The sequence below is a fragment of the Pteropus alecto genome, unplaced genomic scaffold (genome assembly GCF_000325575.1).
Source record: "Pteropus alecto unplaced genomic scaffold, ASM32557v1 scaffold5, whole genome shotgun sequence".
Taxonomy (NCBI): Eukaryota; Metazoa; Chordata; class Mammalia; order Chiroptera; family Pteropodidae; genus Pteropus; species Pteropus alecto.
This window is the reverse complement of record NW_006441953.1, coordinates 28,856,245-28,873,801: the sequence shown is the minus strand read 5'-3', so window position 1 is coordinate 28,873,801 and position 17,557 is coordinate 28,856,245. Positions and strand designations below refer to the sequence as shown.

Genomic DNA, 17,557 nt, shown 5'->3' with positions numbered 1-17,557 from the left:
CGCTGAAACACCCTGCCCCTCCCGCCTCCCTGAGCGCGGCACGCACCTCCATGGCTGCGGCGCTGACAGGGGTCTGCTCCCCGACCTGAACGCTGGCTTGCCTTTCCTCAGTCCACCACCCGCGCCCGCCTCAGCCCGGCTCCCTCCTCGCCCTGCGACGCCTTCCAGGTACCTGGGGGCAGCGTGGCACCCTCAGCTGCCTCAGCCTAGCTGAGGAGAGAGGCCTGCCCTCCGCCTGCCTCCCCGTCAGCCTGGCTAGGCTGGCCGTCACCACCTTCCCCCAGAGAGAGACGGCCAGACGAAGGGACAAAAGGCTCATTCTGCTCCTCCTCGGCCCACTCACTGTCCATAGGAGCCTGGCCGGGTTACTCACCCTGCTGACATCCCAGTGTGACCATAACCAAAGCACTCTTTGAAAAGCAAGACCAGCCAACACAAGGGGTAGGGGGCTGGCTGAGGATGTGGCCAGGGCATTCTGAGTGCCCAGCCCTGTGCCAGCTGCGAAGCGGGCACGTGATAAATACAAGAACCGAAACTTCTGTCCTACTATAAGGAAACAGAAAAATAAAAACACCAAAGACCTTGCACGTTAGAGCAACTTACTTGTTTGGGAGGGCCGCGTTTCTAACAACAGCCAAGACTGAGGTTTCTAGTTTAACTCACTGCCAATTACTTAAAGCAAGTAGGACACCCCTGTTTAGAGCTGGCTGTGACGTGTAAAGACCACACTTAGGTGGCTGGCAAAAGCTTGTCCTAGAGCCACTAGCCACGGCACCACACACTTTGGCCAAGAGGACCAGACGCCCTCCGCCACGGGTGGGCTCCCCCTGTTCTCAGACACGTAGGTAGAGGCGGCAGAAGGTTCCAGTCCCAACCAGATCACAGAGCCCCAGCAAACCAATGACTGCATGAACAGAAAAAAAAGCACTGACCCCCACACCAGGCCAGCACGTGGCCCGACTTAAGTACGTACGGTCACTCTGCTTTGTCTGAAGAACCGCTTTCTCTTCTCCATGGGTTCATAAAGCATCACTTTTGGTTTGGCACAAACTGAAGTGAACACAACTCTCCTTTCCAAGGTGGCAACTTGAACTTGACCCCTCTGTGCTCCGCACATGTCCACCCCCTATTCCACAGCCCTGATAAACACAGTCAAGAGGAAGGTGGCAGGAACTGGAACCTGGATGGACGGGCAGCCCGCTGCCCGATCCTCCACATCACAGCTTTACTCTGGGGTTGCGAGGGCCTAGGGCACATACGCACAGCAAAGTCGCACGCTAATCCCAAAAGCCATCAACACCTCAATGAGGGGGGCTGTGGGAGACCCGAGTGCCCTCCCGTCCTTTCTACATGAGGCCAACTAAACCCGACAGAACCTCTGCCAGTGGAAGCCATGGAACTCATCGCGGACACTCAGCTGTTCACATCTCATGTCCTCCCCATAGCCCTGGGGCCAGTGGAGAATGGCTATCATCACCCTGTTTCCTAGGGAGGCCCAGGGGCACGACCAGCCTGAAGGTTGCACAGCCCCCCGGCTGCAGCACAGGGCTGCCACCTAGTGTCCCCCGTGCTTGGTTCACAGCCCCTTCTGATCTCTCCTAGGTCTGAACACAGGACTCACGCAACGGGCTCCGCAGGAAGACCCAAGGGTAAGCTGCAAGCCCACCTGGGGGACAGCTGGCCAGGACCAGCCTTTCTACCCAGTGCTCCGGGGCTGCGGCCTGGGGTGAGGGCCGTGTTCTCAGCTTAGAAAGAACAGAAAAAGAAAGAACAGTCTGGCTAAGTGAGCACACGAAGGACGGAAGGGTGGTGAGGGCCCAAGTCAGAGCTGACTCTGGGCTCAGATCCTGGCTCCCCTGACCACCGCTGAGCTGCCCTGCGGGGCTGAAGTCACAGAGCAGAGAGGATCTGACCTCTCCCAGGCAGGGAGAGGAGCCCTGCCCCGCCTCCTGGGCTCCTCACCTCCTCCCTCCCAAACCTGGTGCAGAGCAAGACGTTCAGTTAAGTGACTCAGTGTGACTCACCTTTCATTCCTGTCCCTGTCCCACTCAGGAAGCAGGATCCTGAACCCGGCCTCCAGCAACTCCCTCCACCCCCACCCCCATGAGGCAGTGGCCATAGGAGCTGGCCCTGAGAACTGCAGGGTGCTGGGGGGAGGGCACACCACCCACGTGGCACTTGCCACGCAGGCATCAGTCAGGCCCTGCTCAGCGGCCCCGGGACGAAACGAAGCCCATGTCACCACGAACAGGGAACCCTAGGAGAGCCGCCTGGACCCGAGCCAAGACCTGGGTCTGGAAATTCTGCCACTGCTCAGGACCTGCCATCTGGGGACCAGTGGAGGCAGCGTCTTGCCCTTCCCAGCTAGGCCCTGCCCACCCTTCAGCCATGCGTTGTCCTTATAGTTAGTGCAACTTAACAGGAGTCCTCAGAGTCACTTTAAGGCCGTTATCTCACTTAATCCCCAAGGAGGCAGGACCCGAGGTGGGGCGGGGGGAGCCAGCCCACACTCACGGTGGGAGTGCTCTGATGCCGAGGCCCCCACACCCGTCCTGCAGATGGGAAAGCAGAGGCCTGGAGAAGGTCGGCCCCTGGGCCAGTCGGGAGCATGTGAAGAGCTGGGGCTGAGGCCACAGAGCCATTTACACCTAGAGCCTGCGACACTCCACCAGGGCACGCAGACTACGCATCTCCCGGGAAAACGTCTAATTCTTCTCATTGCCTATTACTTTACAGGTGTGCCCAGTCATGTTGTCGCTCCTGGGAAGGCACTGGAAACAAATCTGGAGGTCCCTGGAAGCTCATCTCCTCCTCCACTTTGGTGGCTCAGCAGGTCTCAAAGTGGCACAAGCAGAGAGAAGGCTGACAGACACCTGCCCTGGGCCCCGCCTTGTGAACAAGGCACTTTCCAGGCCAAGATGCTTGCCTGGTCACATGGCTCAGAGAGATGCCCCACCCCCACCCCGGAATACCTGCAGCTCCCAGGGCGAAGGCCCGCCCTGTGCAGGGCCCCTCCTGCTGGGCCGTCCACGCCAGCCTAAGTGGACTGGGGACTGGTGGGCCCTTCCACCTCCATGTGAAGCTCCCCCAGGAGCGCTGCTTTCCGTCCACCCGGTGATGGCGCATGCCCATGACCTGCCATCCACGTCTAGACTCCACTGGCTCCATAAACAAAGCCAACGTTCACCCTCAAAAACCACCCTACAGGCAGAAGTCCACTTACGCCGATTGTAAACTTGAACTTGAAAGGTGGCCCCTCAAAGAACGCTGCACAGTTATCATCGCTGCCAGTCACCAGCCGGTATGGCCTGCTCTGCCTGATGTCCACACTGTTGATGATTTTGTTGTGTCCTGTGATCTCGCCCACGGAAGAGCCACTGTCCCACAGGAAGACGGCTCCAAACCTTTACAGGATGAGAGGAGTCACGGGAAAAAAAAAAATCAGTCCTGGAAGGTCAATGAGACCCGGACAGGCGAGTCGCCAGTGCTCTGAGATGGGGAGCAGGTGCCGGCCGTGCAGCCGGCCCTGACCACGCCGCATGACACACACGGCACCGTGACTTCCGCTCTCCACGGCGTTTGTCGAAAGCACCGAGAACAAGAGCCTTTGGGCAGGAACCAGATGCCCCCATCTGCACGGCCCAGTGCCAACCGGCCTCCCTGTGGAAGGTGCCTCAGAAGGGCCCTGCCCGAGGGCCAGCTCTGCGGCGTCACTGGTTCCTAAGCCTTGCTGGGTGGGGCCAGGAAACACGCAGTTTCCGCGCGCTCCTACGAGGGGGATGAGGCCTTGTTCCCCGCTGGCATCGGTGAAAATGTAGTTTTGGTTACTATTTGCAACCAGATGGAGAAGGAATTCAGACCGAGGGGAATGACTTGGACCACTGCGGAAGAACTGGCACCCACCAGAACGCGCATTAGAGCTTCCCATGAAGGGGGATAAATGTGTGTCTGCCAAGGTCAAGTGCTAGGCGGCGGCCGTGGCAGGAACCCTGACGGCACTTGGAATAAGAAAACCTGGGCTGTGCTACTGGCCCCGCTGGTCACTGGACCCAGGCATAAGGGAGCAGCCACTGAGGGCCACCTACCCATTGTCCACTTGTCCCTTCTTCCTTAGTAAGGGGACCTCAGCCGAAGTGCCCAGCTGGAGAAAGCGTCCAATCTCCTTGCAGCTAGGTATGGCCCTGTGGTAACTGCCAGGGGGACCCCAACTCTGCCCTCACGAGCTGCATCTCCTTCCCATTCTCCCTCTCCTGCTTACAGCTACCTGGGACGTGGGCACAATGGCCGGAGCTCTAGGACTCTGGACACAGAGAGACACGGTCCTGGGCCCCAAGACAAACCCCGAGGGGCTTACCCACTGCCCACCCCGAGGGAGCCAGTGGCTCAGGCTGGCACCCTTGTGAAGGAAGCCGGAGAGCACAGCGCCTATGGGGCTCAACACGCACTAGTCCCAGTTGACACTGTCAGTGCACCGCCCCGCCGCCCACCAGGGCACCCGGGAAAGAAAGCAAAGCCAGGGAGACGGGGAGGGAGGGGCCGAGGCCAGACACTTACTTCTCCCTTCCTTCCCCGACCACTGCGATCCTCTTACTGTCTTCCGTCCAAGCAATGTCCTTGATCTTCCCAGCGAAAGGCTGATACTCGTACTTCAGGAGGTGTTCCACCTGCGTGGTGTCCCAGATCCTCAGCTTCCCAGACACGTCTGTGGACAAAACGGGGCAGTGGGAGCCACGGTCACCACTGGGCCAGGGCCGTGCGGACACAGAGCAATGTCACGCAGCACCGCCTGGGGGCGCGGGCCCGCTCGTGCTCGCTGGAGATGACCCAGGCCGTGGCTAGGAGGAGGGACGTGTTTTAGGTAAATAACCACCAGCACTTGTGATCAGAGCCTGCTGCCCCCATGAGGGCCGCTGCTGGGTCTGTGCCCTCCAACGGGGACCAGTTCCAAGGCCTGCATGGCGGTGGAAAGCCCGGACGCACGGTGGCCATCAAGGTATCAGGATGCAGCCTCATTTGACGTCTGCGTTTCTTTCCTTGTAGATGGATTTCTTTCCATCTAAATGGGCCTCGGGCAACTTCCTTGAGATCCAAAGCTCTTCGTTTGAACAAAGTGACAATTCTACTGTCACCCACCCCTCCTGCACAGCTGCTATGTCACTAACAGAAGCCAGGTGCCTGGCTGTGCAGTCTGCAGGGGAGCGCACGGTGGACCCCATCGGGGTCTACAGACCCTGCTCCCACACAGCTCTGCGCCAACGCCTCAGGCGCCCAGAGCCCCCCACTCATTACGGCACAGCACAGTCCCACCCGCATGGCTGAGCCTCTGAGACACACACACGGGGTGGATCTGGGAGGATCAGACTACAGACAGAACCTAGTGCCAGGCCTTGCATCCGCCTCAGATTAGTGATAAAGTAACAGCCCCTTTCCCTCCCTGCCACCACCCTGTCACCAAGTTCCAAGCACCAACCCCCATGCCCCCCTTCCCACACGAGCACTGAAATCTCAGATTAGCACGAGAAATGGAACACTTTACACACACTAACTCTTAGATTAAACCCTCGGCCCAGAGGTCTGGGGACGCCCTCCCAGCAGGCAAGATGGTGCAGTGTTTCCACGACCCTCTCAACTTAAGCATTTAACCCGAACTCTACAGCTGGCTCCCGTGAGGACAACTTTCATCCTGTGCAGGTGGAGCCGAGGGAGGGAGAGGCCCAGGTGCACAGGGCTGCGCCCTAAGGCAGCATCCTCCAGAAGCGGGCCCTGCCCCCCGGCCTCTGCAGGCCTCACACCTACAAGGAGTAAGTGCCTCCCTGCCACCTTCGGGGATGCTGGAGGGCTGCTGTGGGGACGAGGCTCCTTGTCAGTCTAGACCAGCCATAGGCACCTGGCTTCCGCATCCCCAGGGGCTCTGCGGGGGGCCTGCGGGTTGCTCCAGGGCTCAGGCTCCACCGCAGGCCGGGCACTGCCGTGGGCTCCCCGGGCCTCCTCCACAGGGCCCAGCTCGCTCATCGTTCTTTTCAGAAGCAGCCAGAACACGGGGGCTCGAGGCCAGGTGCTCAGCCCGCCTGGCTAGGGCAGCAGCCCTGGTGCAGTCACGGAGTGACGGAGTGCCATGGGCACCTAGCCCCGTGCAATGTGCTGGGGGCACAGCAGACAAGCGCCTGCCTGGGGTCATGAGGGGCACACACGACACACACACACATCCACTCGTGTCGGTGGACACGGGACTAGGGAGAGAGCGCCACGGTGCAAGAGGACACACAGCCCGGGGTGGCATCTGCTCACACAGCTGCTCACGCGGCCGCGCGGGGTCTCCCCGCCCACATTCCCCACCAGGGCACCCTCGCACCCTCACACCCTCTCTGGGCTTGGGGCCCCAGGCCCTGGCATGGGCTTCCTCACGCAACAGGCCTTCTGGAAGCTTCACTCATTCAGCAGACACGGACCAGCCAGACTCACAGAGACCTAAAGATCCAGCATTGCACGGGGACCCCAAGACTCAAGGGACCTGGAACCCACTCAACCAGAGGGCACCGCACTTTCTCAGCCCACCCCGCCCTGGATCTTACACACCGCACTATTTTCTAGCTCAAGGCTCTCAGCTCTGCAGTAAATGTTCTGTGGTCTCGCTCTAGCGCAAGGACCAGCGTCCTGGAAATGTACAGGGTGACCCCGACCCACAAATCCTGAGACTGCACGTAGCCCAGATCCCCCTCGGTTCCTCCATCGAAGTAAGACACCACGTTGATCCTTTACTGGTGTGGGCTCCCCTGTGACAGCCAGCACAGCACTCCTCATGGATTCTGGATGGACTCTGCATCACAATCCGAGGGCACCGACTTCGCCCATGGAACGCCCTTGCCTGGGGCCATGGCAGAGGGCAGGCCTGGCCTCACCGGTGATTCAGCAGCTGGGTTCCCGGCTCAAGGCACCAGGGCAGGGAAGCTGTGCCAAGCAGGCTGTGGGCACCCTCACCAAATACATTCTTCTCCTCCTCAGAAGACACAATTTTAAAAGGCACCAGGGCCAAATCTTGGGGCTTTAAATAAAGAGGCATTTTGTTGGCAAACAAGGCCACGAAAAAATATTCACAGCGCTAAAACAAATCATAGGATATAAATTAGCAAGGGAGTTGGAGTAGGTCTAAACACCAAAATCGTTTAATGCTCATGTTGGGCCAAACCGCTGGCCAGCCCCTCCGTGTGCAGGCCCAGCTGGCGGCATTAGCCGTCAGCCAGCACATCTGCTGCCCTAGTGTGTCCTGGTTTTGACACACTGTGGTTACCTGTTATCAGTTGTCCACTATGCAGGGCCGTCCTAGGCATTTTACACGCTGGGTCCTCCCCAAGCCGACCTGACAGGCACCAGCGACCCGCATTTACAAAGGAGAAAACGAAGGCCCAGGAAGGTGGTTACCAGGAAGGCTGCGTGGCAAGTGAGGGGGAGCTGCTGAGGGACACGTCGCTGCGCTGCGGGCCACGCAGCCACCAGTGTGTACGAATCCCGGCATTGGCTCACTCACCCGGCTCGGCACAGGCGAAGCAGCCCATAAATATGTTTGAATGAATGAGTGAATGAATTAATGAATGAATGAATAGGATGCAAGGTAAGGTGCTAACTTCTGGGCCTCCCGTTCTCGCCTGTAAATGGCAGACGACCTGCCTCACGGGATCAGGGGAACAAAGAAAGCAGCCTACGAGGTCAAGACAGACCTTTGTGCCCCAGCTGCTGCCCAGCCTCCTACTGAGCCACACGGCCCGCTGGAGCGCAAAGGCCCGCGCCAACGAGGTGAGTGGTCTCGAGGCGGAGACTGGCACTGTGCTAGGTACCAGGATGGAGCGACGAATAAAGGTGACACAAGACAAAGCTACAATTCAGAAACACACACACACACACACACACACACACACACACAGAGCGCCAAACATGACACAGCCACCCACGAAGGCCTCACGGGAGCAGTTCTGCTGACCTCTGAGGCTGGAACTGGCTGGAACGCTGTAAACTACGAACTTCCGGAATGGAGCTTTTCAGTGGCTTATACTTTTTCTTGTCGGCCCCAAACAAAACTGAGCACAGCAGTTCCACGAGCCGTCCCCAACCCCTCCACAGCCACCTCCCTTCACCCCACAGCCTCCCAGGCCGGAGCCCAACCCAGCCCCAGGGCTACTGCAGCCACACACGCGTGCACGCACACAGGTACCTCCAGAGGCGATGTAGAATCCGCTGGGCGCGTACTTGGCCACCACCACTTGATGGGCGTGCTCTGTGTAGATGTCAGCCAGGGCTGGGTACTGTGGGGAGGAGACCCAAGTGAACACGAGCCCCCAGAAGCACTCGCAACTGCCTCCTGCCTGCCCAACTAATGGACCTGGGGGGCGGGGGATGACACACAGACACACAGGTCAAAACCTTCCTAAGGAAAATCCCAGAAGTATACCTACCCGCCTACATACCTACTGCCTGCCTGCCTTCCAGTGATAGGCTTCCAGATAATTTTAACTCTTTCTCTTTAGTCTATGATTATCAAATTTGAGTTGATTTTCTTTCCCGTTATTTGTGAAATATGTACAGGAATCATAATTTTCACGACAAAAACCCAGGACTCTGATTTTCTCCTGTTTGTGGGCAGCTGCCTTCCAACTCCACCAGAGCGGGCCTCCCCTGCTCAGAGGCAGCTCCGTCCCCAGCTGCCACGCAGGGATGACCCGACACAGAGCCTCTGGCTCTGAGGCACAGGGGGAGAGAGGAGAGTGTGGCTGGGAGCGTCTCCTGTCAAAACCCCCACCTAGGAAACGCCCTTTCGCAGCACAGATCATGGGTAGGTTGATGGACTCCGATGAGAACTGGGGCCAGCACTGGGGATCGGGCGCACAGCGCCTTCCCTGCTGCGAGGCCCAGCAGACCTGAGACACACCGAGGGGCTCAGGATTCACCTCCGCAGCCGAGCTGGCCTCCAGGAGGGAACAGAGACTCGGCCACGAACCCTGACACTCGCTGTCAGCTTTCTGTGAACCAAGTCTCTCTGGAAAGAGGCAGCTTCCCGCCAGCGAGGCTGCGGGCACATCAGGTTCCAGCTTCCGGAGTGGCTGCTGCGGCGCCTCAACCTGAGCCCCAAGTGCTCCGGCCGCCGGCAGGCTCCTCCCCTTCCCCTGACAAGGTTGGAGGTCTGTGCTCTTCTCAGCCTCCCGGGCACAGGATCGCCACACTCCCCCGTCCCACCCAACCCAGACCAGGACACCCTAAATCCTAGCCCCGCCAACCAGCAGCCACCAGCCGATCCTGGTGGCCCCAAGTCTGCAAATGCTGTTCCGTCAGCCAGCCACACTGCCCACTGTCTGCTAACACCTGCTTACGCTTCAGGTCTAGCTAAGTGCCATCTCCCGCACGAGGCTGTCTGTGATGGCTGGTCCCCCCTCGTCCATGCTTCCCAAGCATCCGCACACCTAGAGGCGGTGATGACACACACCGCGGTCCCTCGCCGCCCAGTCCCCCTGTGACTTTTCTGCTTCGTGTGCATTTATCTCTTTAGCCATCCCAGCAGTTAGCAAATAACAAGTGCTCAATACATGTTTTTGAAAAGAATTTTCATAGTCTTTCTCGTTCACCCGTAAAACTTAATGTTCGTTATTATGCGACAGAGTAGGCACTTAATATGTGGTTCACAAATTATTCCATGTCTGAATAAACATTTGCTAATGAAATCAGAAAGATATCAGGTATCTTAAAAAAAAAAAAAAAAAGGCCTCATGAACAGCAAAAAAGCAAATAAAAAAGTGTTCTACGTCATCAATCCTTTAGGAAACGCAAACCGAAACTACAATGAGATACCACTTCATACTCATTAGCACCAATAAAATTAAAAGACCCTACCAAATGCTGGCGAGGATGGGGGCAGGGGGACGGGATACTGGAATGCTGATGCACTGCTGCTGAAGAATGCGAAACTGGCAGAAAACAGTCGAGCTGGTTATTTATAGTCAAACGTACCATACAAAAACCCAGCCATTCAGCTCTGAGTATTTACCCGAGAGAAGTAAACGCACAAGTCCACAAAAAGTCACACGCACGGTCAGAGATGCTTTACCCGTAAGAGCCCCGACTGGACACCGCCCAGAGGTCTCCCGACAGGAGGAGCAACCAACTGCAATCTGTCCGGTGGGCTCTGAGCGGGCATAAAGGAGAAGCGGCCGCTCACACGCTCAACACGCGTGAACCCCAAAGCGTCATGCTGAGTGAAAGACAACACAGTGCAGGGCCCCTCTCCCATGCGCCCTGGAAAAGGCTACCTGAAGTGGCGGGAGGCAGGTCTGTCATGGGGCGGGGTGGAGGGAGCTGACCCACTGCAGGGCGGGGCCTTTGCTGAAGCCTGGAATGTTCTCCATCACCGTTTTGGTGGTGGTTGCAGGGCTACACACATTCGTCAAAACCCGAGTTGTGTGGAGTTAAATCACAGGAATTTTCTTGCATCCTAATCACACTTCAATAAACTACGACGCCTGGTGTCCGGTAAATGTCTGCCTGAGCCCATCCGCACTGCCTGGATCGGCCCCTTGTGGTCTAATGTCCAGACAAGGACAGGTCCCCTCACAGAGGGGCTGGTGGAAGCGGTCTGTGCACAGGCCGCCCCGCAGAGGGCCTTGCTCAGGTGTCTGGTTCATGGCTGGTGGAGGGGTCTCAGAGCCCCCACAGTGAGCGCTACTGGCACTGTCACAGGTGAGGGGGCCATCCTGAGGCAATCACCCACCCGCTGGCACTCTCAGCCTGGTGACCTTGTCACCGCCCTGCAGAGCCTCAAAAAGGGCAGGCTCCGGGGTTGCCACGGGGAAGGGAGGGAAGATGAGGCGGTGGTCCCAGGAGCAAGCTCTGCCCTGAGGATTCCTCCCCCTAAGCGGGCGTGGCATCTGCAGCGCAGGGGTGTGACACTCCCAAGGAAGTCCCTGGCAGGCTCAGCACCAGACTCCTGGGCTGCACAAGATGTCACTGTCTGTCGTCTGCCTTCTAAACAGTTGGGCCGGCGGGGGCAGGAGTCTCCAGGCTGAGCATGACTGCCTCGGAGTCAGCAGCCACTGCTCTCCCCAGGGAGGCCTGCTACTAGAGGCAGAAGTGACACTTCCCGGGTCCCCACCATGTCCTGCCACAGGTCAGAGTCATTCCACAGGAGCTAGGTCCGGATGGCACCAGGACTCAGGCCCAGTGCCCGCACCCAAGCCTCACGGTGGGCAGCAGCTCTCCCCACTTACCCGCCTCCTGCCGCTCGGGGCTGGAGCGCAGGACTTGGGGTGAGGGGCTGACTTGCCGGGGAAATGAGTCCGGGAGCACTGAGGGGCACTGCTGCTGTGGCCGGGCCCCTCCCTCGCTCCTCACGAGACCTCCAGAACAGGGCTCTGGTTGTCCACCCGAGGGGTGCGGAGGCGGGGGAGCCCCTCCTCCGGACTTCCTTCCTGTGCTGCTGCAGGCGACACCAGCGCTCGCAGTCAGAGGCCAAGAGACTCGAGGCAGCAGCCTGTGGGCCGCGAGCGGATGTGGGAGAGGCTGACAGAGCCCCAGACCTCCTGCCGCCTCGCCTGCTGCCCCGCCCCGCCCCGCACTCTCCATCCCGCCGTCTTCCTGAAGCTCCCAAACGCACCCACTTTCTGTACCCGCTGCAGAGTTCATCCAGTTCTTCCCGTGCCTCCGGGGACCATGACAGCTTTCTGATTGATCTCTATTTCCCATCGATCCACCAGCCTCTAGTCCCAACCCCAATCACCTCATCCCCGCCTTGGAATCCTCCCCTCAGGAGCTGCAGGGCCTGACCCCACTGCCACCAGTCCTCCCAGACCCCTGTGGCCCCTCCGCTCCCCGGGCCCACCTCAGGGCCAGGAGCTGCCCCCCACACCACAACCTCCCACAGGTGTCTGATCCCTGTTGAGCTCAGGGCCCAGCCCAGGGCCTGCCAGGGGCCGCTTGGTGACTTAGCTGAGGGAGGGGCAGAGCTCAGGGCCCTGAGACGCTAGGAGAAGCCGCAGACAGAGCAGATGCAAGGGCGCTCCGGCCCATGTCCCTCACTGTCGAGGGCTGGTCCAGGGCCCAGCCATGCAGGACCCTCCCCTGGATCAGCAAACCAAACTCCCCTGGCACCTATCTGATGCCTGTCCTGCCCGAGGAGGCTGGTGACAACACGGAAGGGGGAAGGACTCAGCTCCGCCCACGCCCGGCAGCGTCTGAGCCACCCCGCACTCCCCCGCGCTCTCACACTCCTGTCCTCGGTCTGGGTGCTGAGGTAGGTGGTCAGAGATCACCACACCATTTTACAGGTAAAGTCAGAGTGACGGTGGCATCACAGGGCACGGCAGCTTTCCCTCCAGGTCCTGGCCCGCTATGACCCCGAAGGCGACCAGCCGGTGGGACTCTGTTCCACTCAGCACCCCAGGGCCCTCCACGCTTCTGTAGCAGCTGAGGGTCCCCAGGAGCCTCCAGACAGCCCGGGGTGTCCTCCGAACTCTGACCAGGCAAAGTGGGCGTGGCCTGGCTGTCTAAATACTCCTAGTTCCTGAAAGCAGCCACTGGTGGTGGACTTGTGTATTAACGACTCACAGGGCCCCCTGTCCCTTGGTGACTAAGGCCAAACTCAAATTCCTGCCAAGTACCCAGCTCCAAAGCAGCTACACACCCTGTGCTTCCAGGGCAGGTGTGAACCCAGAGAGAGGCTGAGCCCTACCCACCGTCTCAAAGGCAAGGCCGCACCAAGTGAGGCCCATTCACTCACTCCTCACATCTGCTCTGGGCAGGCCCCGGGGGCCAGCCGTGAACGAAGACCTCACATAAAGGGCGACCAGCCTCCGAGGAGCACCATCACTCTGCTCCACCTTCCAGGCCCTGTCACCCAGAGAACGTAGCCCTATCTATGCTCCAAAGCCCGCTTCCCATCATGCCCTTCATCTATCCCCTACCGAACCACCACATCACTTGACGTGCTTCCCCTAATGTCCCTTGGTTTGGAATGCCTTCCCTTCTATCCAACCCCTAGGGACATCCAATTATCTTTTAACACCCAGGCAAAAGCCTACCTCCTCGAGAAGCCTTCCCTGATGCTCCAAGCAGGAAACAATCTCTCCTAGCCCCAAAAGCCTTTTCCTTCCTGCCTCCCAGCCCAGCCCCTTCCCAATTAAGCCAGTCAAGCTTTAGAACGGGAACCTCGAAGGCTCCCTGCATGATCCTGGGGGTGCCATAGCACACTGGACAGAGGACACCGCCACCTCCCTTCTTGTCCTCTCTCCCCTTTCCCTCTGCCTGCCCGGGGCCACTCAGGAGTCACGAAGGAAGACTCTGGGGGCAGCTGCTCTGGTTCACAGCCCAGCACCTCCTGAGGCTTCGGTGTCCTCACCTCTGAAGAGTGTACAGCATCGCCCAACAGGGAGGTCGTGAGGATGAAGGCAGACCACTTACCTGTCACAGCCCCGACAACCCTACAGGGACGCTTATCAGTAACTCCGTTAAACCTCACACTGACCCTGTAACATTATTCTCACAGATGCAGAAACTGAACAGAACTAGCAGCACACTAACTGCTCGGCCGCTGCCGGCACACGACGCGCCCATCGAAGGCCAGCTCGGATGCCCGAGGAGGTGCTCGCGATCACGTGCCAGACTGGATCGGCCAGCGCTCCCGGAGACCGGGGCAGGCCTGGAGAGCATGTGACAGGATGCTCGCACCAAGTCTACGGTAGAGAACTGCCCTTTTCCAGGTAAGGCTCCGGAAAGCACGGTAGGACCTGTGGGTAGAGGGTGCAAGCCAGCCCACCGAAGCTGAGGCTTCAGGCCTTTCTACAGGGGACACCACCACGAAGCTGGGGAGATTCTGCCATTGAGACTAGAAGGAAAAAGGGCCCCTTCCACTCTGGGGTCTACATGTTGCACGTCGCCTGCAGTTACGGCCCAGGGGGTCGGGGGGCCCTCATTCCAAGGGTCCAGATGGGCAGGGGTCTGGGTGAGCGCATCCAGCCACCCCTAGGCAGGGTGGACTTCTGTAAACCAACCCGAAACACGACCCCTCTCCACTGGCCCCAAAGGCTTTGGGATCTCCCCACCTGTCCATCAACGTGGTGAGAAATTAATAAGGCCGCCCTGCGGGAGCCACGATGGCACCAAGGGGGTACGAGTCAAACTTCCTCCAGCCCCCGTGCACTTGGGGTTCCATCTCGATTCTCCCCCATCCCTGCTGTCTCTGTCTCAATCCCCTTCCTGGGGGCTTTTCCTCATCCTCCAAACCCCAACTCCACGGTGCCCCTGCTCCAGCAGCCTGGCCCACTTCTCTGTGGCACAGATGGCTCTGCCCTCTGTTCTCGAATCAGTCAGGACACTGTCCTTTAATGGTTCTGCTGAGTCCAGATCAGGGCTCAGGGCTGGACTCTGGACTAGGGCTGCCTAACCCCTCGCCACCAGAGCCCTGCACTCCTGTCCTGCCTGTCCCATCTGGTCCCCTCCAGCCCCGAGCATCTCTCCAGACCCTGAACTCTGCGGCACCCCTGACCCTCCAGGCCTCTTCCTGAGCCCGCAGGTGCTCAGAGCCTCCCGTGCTAAGCACCGCATGGCACCTCTGCTTCTTCTGTGTCAGTCTAGACTCGAGAGTTCCTGAGAGCTGGTTTTCCCGGCTGAGCCACAGGCATGGCGAGGACAGATTCCCACAGGCCTTGCCTGGAGCTGAGCATGAGGTGTGGACTGAGGCTAGATGGCGAGATCCTGAGCCACGGGAAGGGAGAGCAAAGGAGCAACTGGATGTCACTTTAACGTAACCAGGCAGGGAGCTGCTGAGAGCGGACCGCAGGAGCCAGGGAATGAGCAGGGAGACCTGCCTGGGTTCGTTCTTTCTTTCTTTCTTTTTAGCAATCCAGGAGAGAGGAGAGTACTTGGATGGGGATGGAAGCAGAGCAAGCAGTGAAAACTTGTCATATTCTGAAGTAATTCTGATGAAGAGTCAGAAAGGATTCTGTGAAGAATTAAATACGGCACAGAGAAGGGGGGAGTCAAGTCCACGGCCTGGGGCCTGAGCAGCTGGAAGAATTGCATTGCTATTCTTGGAGAACACGTGGGAGGCCCAAAAGTGGTTTGAACATGTTAAGTATGAGATGCCGACCAGACACCTGTTGGACATTCCAGGGTCTGGTCCCAATCTCCCTGTCCTGTCTCTTCTGTCCCCGAGCCTGTACGCTAACCGACCACCTTCCTTCCCAGTCCCTGCGTGGTCACGAGGATTCCCGGCTTTCTCACCGGAGTACTCTGCCCGCAGAATAATTGTACCACCTTTTTACTTGTGTACCAAGGGCCCACCAGTCAGACAAGCGGCCACGTGCCCGATGGACATCAGTGGCATCCTGTGCTGTCCCGGCCCTGAAGAAACTTACAAGCAGGTGGGAAGGGAAGAGAATGTACCCTCAAAAGAGAATGGGAAACTCTGGGATACTGGTAAAAATAAAGACCCTGGAAGGACCAGCGGCACGCGTTTCACGAGTCAGGGATTGCCTCCCGCAAAGGGGGCACCTGTTCATTACCATGAATGACTTCTCCAGTTGCTGGCCTCCTTCCCTCCTGAGCCTGACCCCTCAGCAGGATGGCCACCGCAGGACTGCAGGTAAGAAGCGTGGTTCCCTGCACTAGACACAGCAGGTACCTCATGTGGGGTCCGCATCGGGCCGTGAACGCAGGGCCACGATATGCACCTGCTTCCCTAAGGGCCAACCCACGTGGTCCACGGTCTGTACTCGAGAAGCCTTCGTCCATCTTATTTGCCAAACTACAGGTGAGGATCTCCTTAGGGCCACCTCGACTGTTCTCAAAATTTCAGGCCCTCACTCTGCAGACCTCCAATTGTCATGATCTAAGTCCCTGGCAATGTCTTCCCAGTTCTGAGTGAGACTGGATCCACTTTCTAGGAATCCGTGTGACTAGCAGATTGGCTGTTAGCACCTTCGAAGCACATTCACACCCCGCCCCCCCGCCACCTCCTCAGCTGAGGTGCCCAGCAACCCTGGGCAGGGCAGGCGCTGCTGAACATAGCTGTGTCTCCCAGCACAGGCTTCACCAGGGAGGTGGGGGGCACAGCCGGCAGACTCTGCAGAGGGCTCTACTTTTACAGACAGGAAGCCGAGGCCCACACAGCCCCTTCATTCCCAAAGCAAGCTATAAGGTTCCTGAAGGCACGTGCATCTAATCAGTAACAATCCCAACCCAGAGAGCGTAATCACCCACGACAGATGTGACTTTAAGTTGACAGCCCTGGGGATTATCGCCAAGCAAAATCATCTTCCTAGGTACTGTGCACAAGGCGCAACCCCAAGTCCGGCTCAGGAGAACCCCCGCAATGGTGCTGCTGACACGTCTGACTTCCATCCCCCATTCTGTCACTCAGACTGAAGAAGGGAGATGATTTCGGCCTGCAATCCCCAATGCCCGCAGTGGGAAGACTGACAAGCAGACTGAGTCATTTCAATAATCACAGAGGAGTAACAGGAATCTGCAAGTTGTTCCCTAGGAATTGGCTCTAGAAGCACGCTCAGCCTGGGAACAGGATGCCTGTGCCAATGATTCATGGGAATTAACCAGTTCCTGGTTTTGCACTGGGTCTCAGCCACACTGGGAGACCCCGGCTGTCAGTAATGATTAAAGTAAGGGCCATTTACCCAGAGCTGGGTGTGTGCCAGGCATGCTGGGCTGGAAAGAGGCATCATCTCATTCAGTGGGCCAGGCAGCCAGGGGAAGTAGGGGGAGCCTCATTTCATCATCTCCATTTTACAGATGAGGAAACTGGGGCTCAGAGAGGCCCAAGTAACCAGCCACCCCAAGGTCACGCAGCAGCTGACCGGCCTGTCTGATCCCTCAAATCCAGAGCCTTTATGCCACGGACTGAACCGATCTGAGCCTCAGTTTCCCTATGAAGAGAATCGGACCTGGATAAACCTGAAACGGTCTTCCTGGGCTGCTGAGCTGTGGTCATCAGGCTGAGGGTGCATGGTGTCCTGTCCCTGCCCAGGCCACAGGGCCGGAGAAGAACCGGTGGATGGGGAAGAGTTAAACCAAGAACTGCGCAAGGACGGAACCGGCTCCCGGTGGGGGAGGGGGAAGGGGGGTACTCACGTTGATGTTCCTTATGATAACGCACTTTCCATTGGTGTAAATAAAAGTGTTGCCTGTGGGGTCGCCGCCGATAATTTTGGAGACGCCCCTCTCCACCTGGGGGAGGCTGGCGAACACCTTCTCTGCGGAGACACAAACCCGGCGGGGCACGTTAGGGGCGGTCCCCGCCTCGGTCCCCCGCCGCGCTGAGGACGGAATCGAGGAGAAGAAGGAGAGCAGGGACCCAGGACCGGTCTCAGCCGGTCACCTGTTGCCTCCACCGGGAGGGGCGGCCGCCACTTTGAAGGAGCGCAACGGACCGCGCGACTTCCTGGTCCACGGTCTCCGCCGGGGCTCTTCGGGGACGTAAAGGGTGCGCCGCGCCCGGCCCGCAACGCCAACTTTGGGGGCCCCGCGGGCTGGAGTGCCCGCTGGGCGACCCCGAGGGCGACGCGGCGCG

General features: G+C 58.8%; 1 protein-coding gene across 1 annotated transcript in view; it reads right to left on the bottom strand.

Moving 5' to 3' along the window:
- Window positions 1-17,361, bottom strand: part of WDR1 (WD repeat domain 1) — a gene marked incomplete at its 5' end in the record, with an annotated part of 38,006 nt that extends 20,645 nt beyond the window's left edge. The window contains 4 exons of the mRNA XM_025051834.1: window positions 3,224-3,404; window positions 4,555-4,702; window positions 8,207-8,297; window positions 17,119-17,361. Coding sequence (XP_024907602.1) covers window positions 3,224-3,404; window positions 4,555-4,702; window positions 8,207-8,297; window positions 17,119-17,361 — 663 coding nt within the window. The remainder of the gene's footprint in view (window positions 1-3,223; window positions 3,405-4,554; window positions 4,703-8,206; window positions 8,298-17,118) is intronic.
- Window positions 17,362-17,557: the final 196 nt, after the last annotated feature.